We start from the raw sequence: 12,126 nt of genomic DNA, 5'->3' as shown, positions 1-12,126 counted from the left end.
ACCAGGGGCGACGCTCTGCCCACCAGGGGCGATGCTCTGCCCCTCCGGGGCGTCGCTCTGCCGCAACCAGAGCCACTCTAGCACCTGGGGCAGAGGCCAAGGAGCCATCCCCAGCTCCCGGGCCATCTTTGCTCCAATGGAGCCTTGGCTGCGGGAGGGGAAGAGAGAGACAGAGAGGAAGGAGGGGGGGGTGGAGAAGCAAATGGGCACTTCTCCTATGTGCCCTGCCCGGGAATCGAACCCGGGTACCCCGCACGCCAGGCCGACGTTCTACCGCTGAGCCAACCGGCCAGGGCCACATCCATGTTATTGTAAATGATCCGATGTCATCATTTCTTATGGCTGAGTAGTATTCCATAGTGTATATATACCAAAGCTTTTTAATCCACTTGTCCTCTGACGGACACTTGGGCTGTTCCCAGATCTTCGCTATGGTGAACAATACTGCTACAAACATGGGGGTGCATTTCTTCTTTTGAATCATTGATGTAGTGTTCTTGGGATATATTCCTAAAAGTGGGATGGCTGGGTCAAAAGGCAGTTTCATTTTTAATTTTTTGAGGAATCTCCATACTGTTTTCCACAGTGGCTGCACCAGTCTGCATTCCCACCAGCAGTGCAGGAGGGTTCCCTTTTCTCCACATCCTCGCCAGCACTTATTCTATGTTGTTTTGTTGATGAGCGCCATTCTGACTGGTGTGAGGTGATATCTCATTGTGGTTTTAATTTGCATTTCTCTAATGATTAGTGCTGTTGAGCATTTTTTCATATGCCTATTGGCCATCTGTATGTCCTCTTTATTCATTTCTTTTTCCCATTTTTTGATTGGATTTTTTGTCTTCCTGGTGTTGAGATTTACACGTTCTTTATAAATTTTGGTTATTAACCCCTTATGAGACGTTATTGTCAAATATTTTCTCCCATTGTGTAGTTTGTCTTTTTATTCTGTTCTTATTGTCTTTAGCTGTGCAAAAGCTTTTTAGTTTGATATAATCCGATGTTTATCCTGTCTTTTATTTCACTTCCCTGTGGAGATAAATCAGCAAATATATTGCTCCGAGAGATGTCGGAGAGCTTACTGCCTATGTTCTCTTCTAAGATGCTTATGGTTTCACGGCTTACATTTAAGTCTTTTATCCATTTTGAGTTTATTTTTGTGAATGGTATAAGCTGGTGGTCTAGTTTCATTTTTTTACAGGTAGCTGTCCAATTTTCCCAACACCATTTGTTAAAGAGGCTGTCTTTACTCCATTGTATTTCCTTACCTCCTTTGTCAAATATCAGTTGTCCATAGAGCTGTGGGTTTATTTCTGGGTTCTCTGTTCTGTTCCATTTATCTATATGCCTGTTCTTATGCCAGTACCAGGCTGTTTTGAGTACAATGGTCTTGTAGTATAACTTGATATCAGGAAGTGTGATACCTCCCACTTTATTCTTCTTTTTTAAGATTGCTGAGGGTATTTGTGTTCTTTTTTGGTTCCATATAAATTTTTGGAATATGTGATGATATCTTTGAAGTATGTCATTGGTATTTTAATTGGTATTGCATTGAATTTATAGATTGCTTTGGGTAATATAGACATTTTAATGATGTTTATTCTTCCTAAACATGAGCACAGTATATGCTTCCACTTGTTTGTATCTTCCTTGATTTCTTTTATCAATGTTTTATAATTTTCCGAGTACAAGTCTTTAGTCTCCTTGGTTAAATTTACTCCTAGGTACTTTATTTTTTGGTTGTAATAGTGAAGGGGATTGTTTCCTTAATTTCTCTTTCTGACTGTTCATTGTTGGCATATAAAAATGCCTCTGATTTCTGAGTATTAATTTTATATCCTGCCACTTTGCTGAATTCATTTATCAGGTCCAGTAGTTTTTTGACTGAGACTTTAGGGTTTTCTATATACAATATCATATCATCTGCAAATAATGATAATTTTATTTCTTCTTTTCCAACTTGAATGCCTTTTATTTTTTCTTCTTGTCTGATTGCTGTGGCTAGGACTTCCAGAACTATGTAGAATAAGAGTGGTGAAAGGGAGCACCCCTGCCTTGTTCCTGATCTTAAGGGGATTGCTTTTAATTTTTGCCCATTGAGTATGATGTTGGCTGTGGGTTTCTCATAGATGGCTTTTATCATGTTGAGGTATGTTCCCTGTATTCCCACTTTGCTGAGAGTTTTGACCATGAATGGGTGCTGGATTTTATCAAATGCTTTTTCTGCATCTATTGAAATTATCATGTGGTTTTTCTCCTTTTTGTTTATGTGATGAATCACATTGATTGATTTATGAATATTGTACCAGCCTTGCCTCCCCAGAATAAATCCCACTTGATCATAGTGTATGATTTTTTCCATATATTGTTGGATCCGGTTTGCTAATATTTTGTTGAGGATTTTAGCATCTATATTCAGAGATATTGGCCTATAATTTTCTTTCTTTGTGTTGTCTTTGCCTGGTTTTGGAATCAGAATTATGCTCGCCTCATAAAAGGAGCTTGGAAGTCTTCCTTCCTCTTGAATTTTTTGAAATATCTTGAGAAGGATAGGAGTTAGTTCTTTTTTGAATATTTGGTAGAATTCAGTTGTGAAGCCATCAGGCCCCGGACTTTTCTTTGTTGGGAGTTTTTTGATAACTGTTTCGATCTCATTTGGTGTAATCGGTCTGTTTAGGTTTTCTGATTTTTCCAGATTGATTTTTGGAAGATTGTATGTTTCAAGGAATTTGTCCATTTCATCTAGGTTGTCTAGTTTTTTGGCATAGAGTTCTTCATAGTATTTTCTTACAATATTTTGTATTTCTGTTGTGTCAGTTGTTATTTCTCCACTTTCATTTCTAATTTTATTTATTTGAGCCCTCTCTCTCTTTTTCTTGGTGAGTCTAGTTAAAGGTTCATCAATCTTGTTTACCTTTTCAAAGAACCAGCTCCTAGTTTCATTGATTCTCTGTATTTTTTTTTAGGCTCTATGTCATTTATTTCTGTTCTGATCTTTATTATTTCCTTCCTTCTACTACATTTGGGCTTTACTTTCTGTTTTTTTTCTAGTTCTTTTAGATGCAGGGTTAAGTTGTTTATTTGAGCTTTTTCTAGTTTCTTAAGGTCTGCCTGTAGTGCTATGAACTTCCCTCACAGGACTGCTTTTGCTGTGTCCCATAAATTTTGAGTTGTTGTATGCTCATTGTCATTCGTTTCTAGGAATATTTTTATTCTTTGATCTCATTGTTAATCCATTCGTTATTTAACAACCTGCTATTTAGTTTCCATGTGTTTGAGAATTTTTGAGCTTTTCTGTTGTGGTTCATTTCTAGTTTCATGCCATTGTGATCAGAGAAAGTGCATGATATGATTTCAATCTTCTTAAATTTGTTGAGACCACTTTTGTGTCCTAACATGTGGTCTCTCCTAGAGAATGTACCATGAGCACTTGAAAAGAATGTATATTCTGCTGTTTTAGGGTGAAAAGTTCTAAGATATTTATCAATCAAGTTGATCTAGTGTGTCCTTTAAGTCTGCTGTTTCTTTGTTAATTTTCTTTCTTGAGGATCTATCTAGTGATGTTAGTGGGGTATTGAAATCCCCTACTATTATAGTATTGGTGTTGATTTCGCCCTTTAAACTCATAAAAGTCTGCTTTATATATTCAGGTGCTCCTATATTAGGTGCATAGACATTTATAATAGTTATATCTTTCTGTTGGATTACTCCCTTTATCATTATGTAGTGGCCTTCTTTATCTCAAAGGCCATTATGTAGTGGCCTTTGTTCTAAAGTCCATTTTGTCTGATATAAGTATTGCTACCCCAGCTTTTTTTCATTTCCATTTGCATGAAATTTTTTTTTCCATCCTTTTACCTTCAATCTATGTGCATCTTTTGTTTTAAGGTGCGTCTCTTGTAGACATATGTATGGGTCCTGTTTTCTTATCCATGCAGCTACCCTATGTCTTTTGATTGGATCATTTAATCCATTTACATTTAAGGTTATTATTGATATGTAGTTGTTTATTGCCATTTTATTCTTTAAAGCTGTATTCCTTTTTTGCTATATTCTTTTCCTACTTTGATCTGTTTACAACAGGCTCCTTAACATTTCCTACAGCATTGGTTTGGTTGTAATGAAGACCTGAGTTACTGCCCCTCCTCCCTACTTCTTGTTTTCAGCTGTGTCTTGTTTTGCTGATTGGAACTGGAGAGATGTCTGGAGATCTGTGCCCTGGAAACACTTTAGCCTTGTTTTGTGAAAGGGTCAGTCCCTCCCCCAGCTATGGCCGCCTCCAGCATGGATGAGTCAGCTTTTTAGGTCATCTCCTGCCTTCCTTTGCCCCTCACAGTCTGTCTCTCTCTCTCTCCTTTCCACTTGGGAGATAAGCCGGTCCTTTCAACATACCTTGCTCCCTGGTCGCCAGGCAAGTGGCTGTGAGCAGTATTTACTGCTCTTTTCCTTGGAGTGAGATCCCCTCTGGGCTCTCAGCCTCACCCACCCCCCCTCCATTCCTGTAAGCAGGGGAGATTTAGGCGCTCTCTACCAGGTTTGTTGTGGCTTCTTCTTTGCTCCTTGGTTTTTGAGAACTGTTCTTATAGTCCAGAAATAGTTTTTCATGCTGATTTTTCCTAAATTGATTTGTATTCCAGTTTGGTGGTGAGAGCTGAGCGTCTGTGCGTCTGCCTACTCCTCTGCCATCTTCCCAACTCCTCATTGTAGTTTTGATTTGCATTTCTCTAATAGCTAGTGAAGATGAGCATATTTCCATGTATCTGTTGACCCATTGTATGTCTTCTTGGGAGAAGTGTCTGTTCATGTCCTCTCCCCTTTTTAGTCGGATTATTTACTTGTTTGTTGATGAGCTTTGTGAGTTCTTTATATATTTTGAATATTAACCCCTTATTGGAGCTGTTGTTTATAAATATCATCTCCCATTTGGTTGACTGCTCTTTTTTGTTGTCAGTTTCTTTTGCTGTGCAGAAGCTTTTTTAGTTTGATATAGTCCCATTCATTTATTGTTGCCTTTGGGGTTAAATTCATAAATTGTTCACTATGGCCAAGGTCCATAAGTTTAGTACCTGTGTTTTCTTCTATGTAATTTATTGTTTCAAATTTTATATTTAGTTCTTTGATCCATTCTGAATTAATATTTGTGCAGACGGACAAACTGTATTCATGTTTCATTGTTTTGTATGTGTCTTTCTAATTTTCCCAGCACATATATTGAAAAGGCTTTCTTTTCTCCATTGTGTTTTTGGCTTCTTTGTCAAAGATTATTTGTTCATACATTTTATAGATTTTGTAGCTTGCTGATAGATGTATGTGTATATTCTTATATTATCTCTTTATCTCCTGATACAAATTACCTACCATGTGTCCCCACCTGTTTTATATATATTACTATATACATACCCTACTGTATATTATATGTAATTCCTTATTATATATTGTCTGTTTTGTTTTGTTTTTATACCATAGCTGCTTTTACATAAGTTTTGTATCTTCCACTTTATATTATATTTTTTTGACAGATTTTTAAAAGATTTTAATATTCACATTTCCTAATTCCTTTAAATGTTTTTGAAAACCATGACTTTTAATTATGTTCACTAATGGAGATGGGCCATATGCTATTTAACCTTTCCCCTCATTTGGCTACTTAATCTGTATGGTAGGGTTTCCCCCTGTTTTGAACATGACTATGAGGACCATCCATTTACATGTATCTTTTTGGGAACCTCGATTATTTTTTTAGAATAAAGAGCTGACAGTGAAATTCTTAGAAACCAAAAGGTAGTTAAATTTTCTTTTCAACATATTTCCAAATTGTATTCCATGACGGTTTATGCAGTTGGCATGCTGTGGAATATGAAAATGCTTATTTATGACATTCTGACTAAAATTATTCATTAGCTCTTAAAACATCTTTATAATTAAATATGCGAGTAAAATGGTATATTTGGTTGTTTTAATTTACATTTCTTACAAAATACATTTCTGAAGTACTTGAATCTCTCACTCCTTCATCTACCCCCTCCAAAGAATGAAATTTTGCATTGTTTTCTACACATTTCTCAAGCCTGTCACCTCTGCATTGTGTCCAGCCCCAGCCTCACTTCTGTCTGTCTTTCCTTATTAGCTCTGTACAAGAGGAACAGGGAATCACTGTTTTTACCATATAAGCAGTTTCAGTGGATTCTATTGAATGAGCAGAGACTTTGGAAACAAGCTGCCCCTGATTTGAACCCCAGCACTGCTTTTTTGTAATCTGGGCAAACCTTGGCTTTCTCCCCCATAAGTGGGCAATGGTAATATTGTGCTTGGTAGGGCTATTGTGAGAATCAGGTGAGAATTAGGTGTAAAAGTATCTTGAACAATGGCTCTAGCTCTTCTCTTCCTTTTGTTCTCAAATTCATGTTAGGCTCACCTGAATGTTTGAGGCCCCTATGTCTACCACAATTTAACTTTAATTGCTGGTTCAAATCGTAGTCTTAAACTTCTGTCTTCCATTCATGTTTTTAATAGTTTTGTTGTTGTTTTCTCTACTGATTTGAAAGAGGGGAGATGGGGGGTCAGGATGAATGAAAGAGGGAGAGAGAAAGAGAGGCATCAATTCATTGTTTCACTTAGTTATTCCATTTAGTTGTACATTCAGTGGTTGATTATTGTATGTGCCCTGAGTAGGGTTCGAACCTATGACCTTTATATCAGGATGACATTAACGAACTGAGCTACCTGGTCAGGGCCTGGAATTTTTCATTTTTAACCCTTTTTAGGCTTATGAAACATTGTGGGTTTTTTTATAGAAGAAAAGTTTAAATCAGGGGTCCCCAAACTTTTTACACAGGGGGCCAGTTCATTGTCCCTCAGACCGTTGGAGGGCCGGACTATAAAAAAACTATGAACAAATCCCTATGCATACTACACATATCTTATTTTAAAGTAAAAAAAAACAAAATGGGAACGAATACAATATTTAAAATAGAGAACAAGTAAATTTAAATCAACAAACTGACCAGTATTTCAATGGGAACTATGCTCCTCTCACTGACCACCAATGAAAGAGGTGCCCCTTCCGGGTGTGCGGCGGGGGCTGGATAAATGGCCTCAGGGGGCCGCATGCGGCCCGCGGGCCATAGTTTGGGGACCCCTGGTTTAAATCCTTTCTTGTTAGCATGTCGCATGTCTCCTGCAAGCAGATTAGCATAACTTCATGAGATCATTTGTCTAGAAACTGGAGTGGAGGATGTCTGATAGACAGGAACAAATATTTATAAAGACTTTAAAAAGTAAAGCTGGTTTGTCAGAGCCAGTCTTGTCAGAAACTTGTATTTCTTACTGCACCTGCTTTAAACTTTTCCCCCTAGTATTCTGTAGATGTAATTATTGTACCTGGAATATAAAATTCATAATATTCTTCTGACAGTTCTGTAGTAATTGTATTCAAACGTAATTAGCAGCAAAAAATTTGTTGGGGTTTGTATGGTTCTTTCTCCATTTGCCATTGAAAACTTAATGAATTAATTAGTGGAACTTTATGCTCTAAACTGCGACATAATTGTTTCTTTGTTGTTGTTAATATGTTGTATTTCATTTTCCAGAACACTGGAGTTCCTAATGAGACACTTGTCACTTCTAGCTGATTATTGTTCCATCACAAATATGCATGCAAAAAACCTAGCAATTGTTTGGGCTCCAAACCTGCTCAGGTAAGTTGCATTTGACATATGACCTTAAATAGAATAAATCATCTTAAATGAAAGTCTCAATTCATCAGTGTTCCTTAAGGACAGTTTTTAAAAGTAAATTTGGCCCTGGCTGGTTAGCCCAGTGGTAGAGCATTGGCCTGGCATGTGAATGTCCTGGGTTCAATTCCCAGTTGGGGCACACAGAAGAAGCAAACATCTGCTTCTTCATCCACCCCCCATTTTCCTCCTCCTCCAACAGCCGCAGCCATGGCTCGATTGGTCTGAGCATATTGGCCCTGTGGGCTGAGGATGACTCTGTGGAGCCTCTGCCTCAGGTGCTAAGAATAGCTTGGTTGCAAGCATAACCCATATGGGGATTGCTGGGTGGATCCTGGTTAGGGTGCATGTGGGAATCTGTCTATCTCCTCTCCTCTCACTTGGAAAAAAAATAAAGTTAATCTATTGTTTTTTAGTATTTCCCCACAACAAGCCATTGGCACTTAGCCAAGGCACTGTGAAAATATGCTTTCTTCCTCATTTGTCTCTGATTCACTTGTCTAAAAACTGCCCTTTAAGCCTGCTATCTCTGTGACTTTGATGGTGACATTGTTTACCCCACAGGTCAAAACAGATAGAGTCTGCCTGCTTCAGTGGAACAGCAGCTTTCATGGAAGTGAGAATTCAGTCTGTGGTTGTTGAATTCATCCTCAACCACGTGGATGTCCTCTTCAGTGGGAAAATTGGTGCGGTCATTCAGGAAGGGGCAGGTGTGGTTCCAACAGATTTTGTTTACTACGTGGGATACACATCTAAACTTCGAAAGGAATGGAAAACTGCATTTCTTATCTCAGTTTAATAAATCTGTCTTTGGTAGAAAGCAGTTAAATTATGTCTGTTTCCCAAAATGTACAATTTAAATTATTTGAGTGACTTAGTAATAAGCCTTTTTATGGTCTATGTTCATGACACATTAAAAAATATACTGTATTACTTAATATTGGTGTATATAAAGCTGTAATAATGAGCAGTAGCAGAACAAATTACTTCCAAAAAAAATGTGTGATAGCAGGCAAGGCTAAAGGAAAGCAGTTAAATTACCTAAGAATTCTAAGTGTGTGTGTGTGTGTGTGTGTCACTGTTAACAACCTGGCATGTCACCTTTTATTCCTCATTTAGTATAAAGCCCTCTTACTTTTGCCATTTAAAAAATGTAATGAAAATTTAAAACAAGACAGGTAGATACATGGATAGACATATGAACAGATTGAAAAAGACACATTCACGCATATTTCTGTTTTTTCCCCATGCAGAGAAGTTTGACTGTCTTCATTGCTTTTCTTTCTTTCCCAAGCTTCTCTTTCAAGACCCAAATCCCTGCTAGTTTCTTCTCCATCTACCAAGCTGCTGACACTGGAGGAAGCCCAGGCGAGAACACAGGCTCAGGTCAGTTCTCCAGTTGTGACTGAAAATAAGTACATTGAAGTAGGAGAAGGACCTGCTGCACTCCAGGGAAAATTCCATACCATCATCGAGTTTCCACTCGAAAGGTAAAGTTCATGAAATCCTCATAAATGTGATTGCATAGCTATACGTTCTTTTTTTATTTTACTTTTGCTTTCATATTTTAGTATTACTATCTTGATTCTGGGCCAGTCCCAGGAAAACCTGTTCTTTTTTGATGATGGATCATACTTCATGGGGAATGATGGAAATGATTGGTTCTGGAAAAGCATTGCAACACCACATCACTTTAAAGAGGCAGGAAGTCAATGGTCCAGGGAAAAGTGTTAGGAAAAATGATACACTTCTACTAGATAGGGTGTGATTTTTCTCTCTTGAGATACATTGTTTAGAAATTTGTTCTTTTACTTCCCTTGACTAAAAATGTCCTGGCAACAGAAAGTTAGAGCATACTGTTACTTGGTCATTCTGCATTTGTCTTCTGTATCTTGAATTTATAATTTATCTTCATAATTTTCTCAAAAGTCTCTTTATAGAAGAGTACTCAAGAGAGTAGATACTGAGATACAAGTGGGCCTGGCTTCCAGGCCTGAATCCAGCATTTGCTATTTTTATAGCATTAAGGAAGTTAACTATAAATTTCTTTGTGTTGTAATTTCCTTAGTAGTAAAATGAGAATGATAGTGCTTGTCTCATACGATTACATATAATGTGAGATATTACATATAAGGCAGTTAGCATAGTGCCTTGTGTTCAATATATGTTATTTACTATTCTTAATATTTTTCTTCATTTTTGGCTTAATTTGCTTTACTCACACCTGAAACTATTTAACTCTATTTTTGGAGTTTGGGGAATTTTAATATTTCCTGTTTTTGGAATTTTAATATTTCCTATTTCCAAATATGTCTTACTCTCACTTATTTCCCAGATTGTGAAGTTATATCTAAATATGACAATCTGTATAAAAATTATCTTTGTGAAACTAATTAATTACTAACATTAAATCCATGCAGTTAATGTCCGGGTGGTGCACTAGCTGCATGGTTTGGCTGCAGGGGTTGGCTGCCCTATGGAGTGTGCTGAAGGGCAGGGCATGTGTGCTGTTGCACTTGGCCCCTCCTGGCCACTTGTTCTTTCCATCGTTTGTTCATTTTCCACAAGTAAAGATAGCCACTTGGATTTTTTTTTCCCTAACAGGGACAGATAGGAACAGACAGACAGGAAGGGAGAGAGATGAGAAGCATCAGTTCTTTGTTGCGGCACCTTAGTTGTTCATTGATTGCTTTCTCATATGTGCCTTGACCATGGGCCTTCAGCAGACCAAGTAACCCCTTGCTCAAGCCAGCGACCTTGGGCCTCAGGCCAGCAACCTGTAGGCTCAAGCCAGCGACCATGGGGTCATGTCTATGATCCCACGCTCAAGCCAGCGAGCCCGTGCTCAAGCTGCTGAGCCCATGCTCATGCTAGGGACCTCTGGGTTTCGAAACTGGGTCCTTTGTGTCTTAGTCCGACACTCTTTCCACTGTGCCACCACTTGGTCAGGCTCCTTGGATCTTTTAATACAGATTTTTTTCTCTCCCATAGGAGGAGGCCTCAAAATAAGATGAAAAAATCTCCTGTGGGCAGCTGGCGATCCTTCTTCAACTTGGGGAAGTCCTCGTCCGTTTCTAAACGGAAGTTGCAACGCAATGAGAGTGAGCCCTCGGAGATGAAAGCCATGGCTCTGAAAGGTGCGCCCGCGCAGGTCCCGCGAGCCCGCTGCTCGGCAGGTTTACGCTTCTTGTGCTGTGGCGGCGCTTCTCCCGCTGTTGCGCTGTTGCTGCGCTTTTCCGCTCTGGGGACCTGCTCAGTACACTGTTACAGTGTGCTTCGCTGGGTGTGTCTACAGCACTGCTGATACATGTGAAACATCTTCTACCAGCCTTTTATCAACAAATACATAAATTATATGTAAATATGTAGAACACTTAATTTCTTAGGAAATGTAGATTAGATAGTTTGTGGATGGTTAAAAATTTGCAACATATATTTGTGACAGTTTATATATTGTTGGCAATAAAAATATAGATTAAGTTTATTAATCTATGTTTTTACAGACATAAGAAATGAAAACCATGTTTCCACATGTTTTTCAAGTTTATAACTTTTATTACCAAAGAAACTATCTTTTTTCTAGATGACTCATTGATGAGAGTATCATACTGAGTCAAGTAAATCTATTACTGTTGTTGAAAATAGTACTCTTCTACATATACTTTAAAACCCCTGTTCTACTGCTACTAACAGCTTCTGATTCTAGGAAGGGCTGTAGTGCTTTCTTCTCAGGTGATGTTAGAAATCTATTGTTAGTTCATTTTAATTCTCACTTTTCAGTTTGCAGTCATGTGCTAAGCAAGTGCGAGGTATTTTGATAGCAGCCTCTGCAGATAGACAGAAAATTAGGGCACTTGTCTCTGCCTTCAGAGTCTTACTTGGGATGACATATGTGTAAGAAAATAAATTTCATGCAGAGTCATAGCTATTGAATAAAAGTTTGTATGAGATATTTATGGTAGGAATTATCAGTTCCTGTGAGGAGAAGAGCTTTGGTACATAACATGATCAAGTTTGGGGTTATAAAAGATGACCTTGGCCTCAGTCTAAGGACTATGAGGGAAGAGAATTAATACTGGAGACCGGACAGTAAGTTAGGAGACAGTTACCATCACGCAGGCAAGAAAGCACAAGTGTCTGGAATGAGCAGCGGCAATGGGAATGGGAAGTAGATGGGCAAGATACTTAGGAAACAGATTTCTACAGTGTTGGGTAACCAAGCAGTTATGAAGGATGAGGGAAAAGGAGGAACAAATATAATTTTCAGGTTCGAAGAAAAATACAGTGTATATTTTAGACATAGTGAGTTGGACATGCCCAAGAGATGATTAGTAGTATGGGTTTGGAATTCAATAAACGTGTTTAATGTAACTCGACATGAAGACTTGAAGGTCAT

The 12,126-nt window shown here is 38.2% G+C and overlaps 1 protein-coding gene across 2 annotated transcripts in view; it reads left to right on the top strand.

Moving 5' to 3' along the window:
- The window catches only part of ARHGAP32 (Rho GTPase activating protein 32), a 249,891-nt gene that overhangs the window by 223,712 nt on the left and 14,053 nt on the right, over nt 1-12,126 (top strand). For both annotated transcript variants that reach the window (XM_066365224.1, XM_066365222.1), the window contains 4 exons: nt 7,587-7,694; nt 8,295-8,440; nt 9,025-9,220; nt 10,722-10,867. In XM_066365224.1, coding sequence (XP_066221321.1) covers nt 7,587-7,694; nt 8,295-8,440; nt 9,025-9,220; nt 10,722-10,867 — 596 coding nt within the window. The remainder of the gene's footprint in view (nt 1-7,586; nt 7,695-8,294; nt 8,441-9,024; nt 9,221-10,721; nt 10,868-12,126) is intronic.

This window comes from Saccopteryx leptura, chromosome 2 (assembly GCF_036850995.1).
Source record: "Saccopteryx leptura isolate mSacLep1 chromosome 2, mSacLep1_pri_phased_curated, whole genome shotgun sequence".
In the NCBI taxonomy this organism is placed as follows: domain Eukaryota; kingdom Metazoa; phylum Chordata; class Mammalia; order Chiroptera; family Emballonuridae; genus Saccopteryx; species Saccopteryx leptura.
This window is presented reverse-complemented; position numbering and strand designations above follow the sequence as displayed.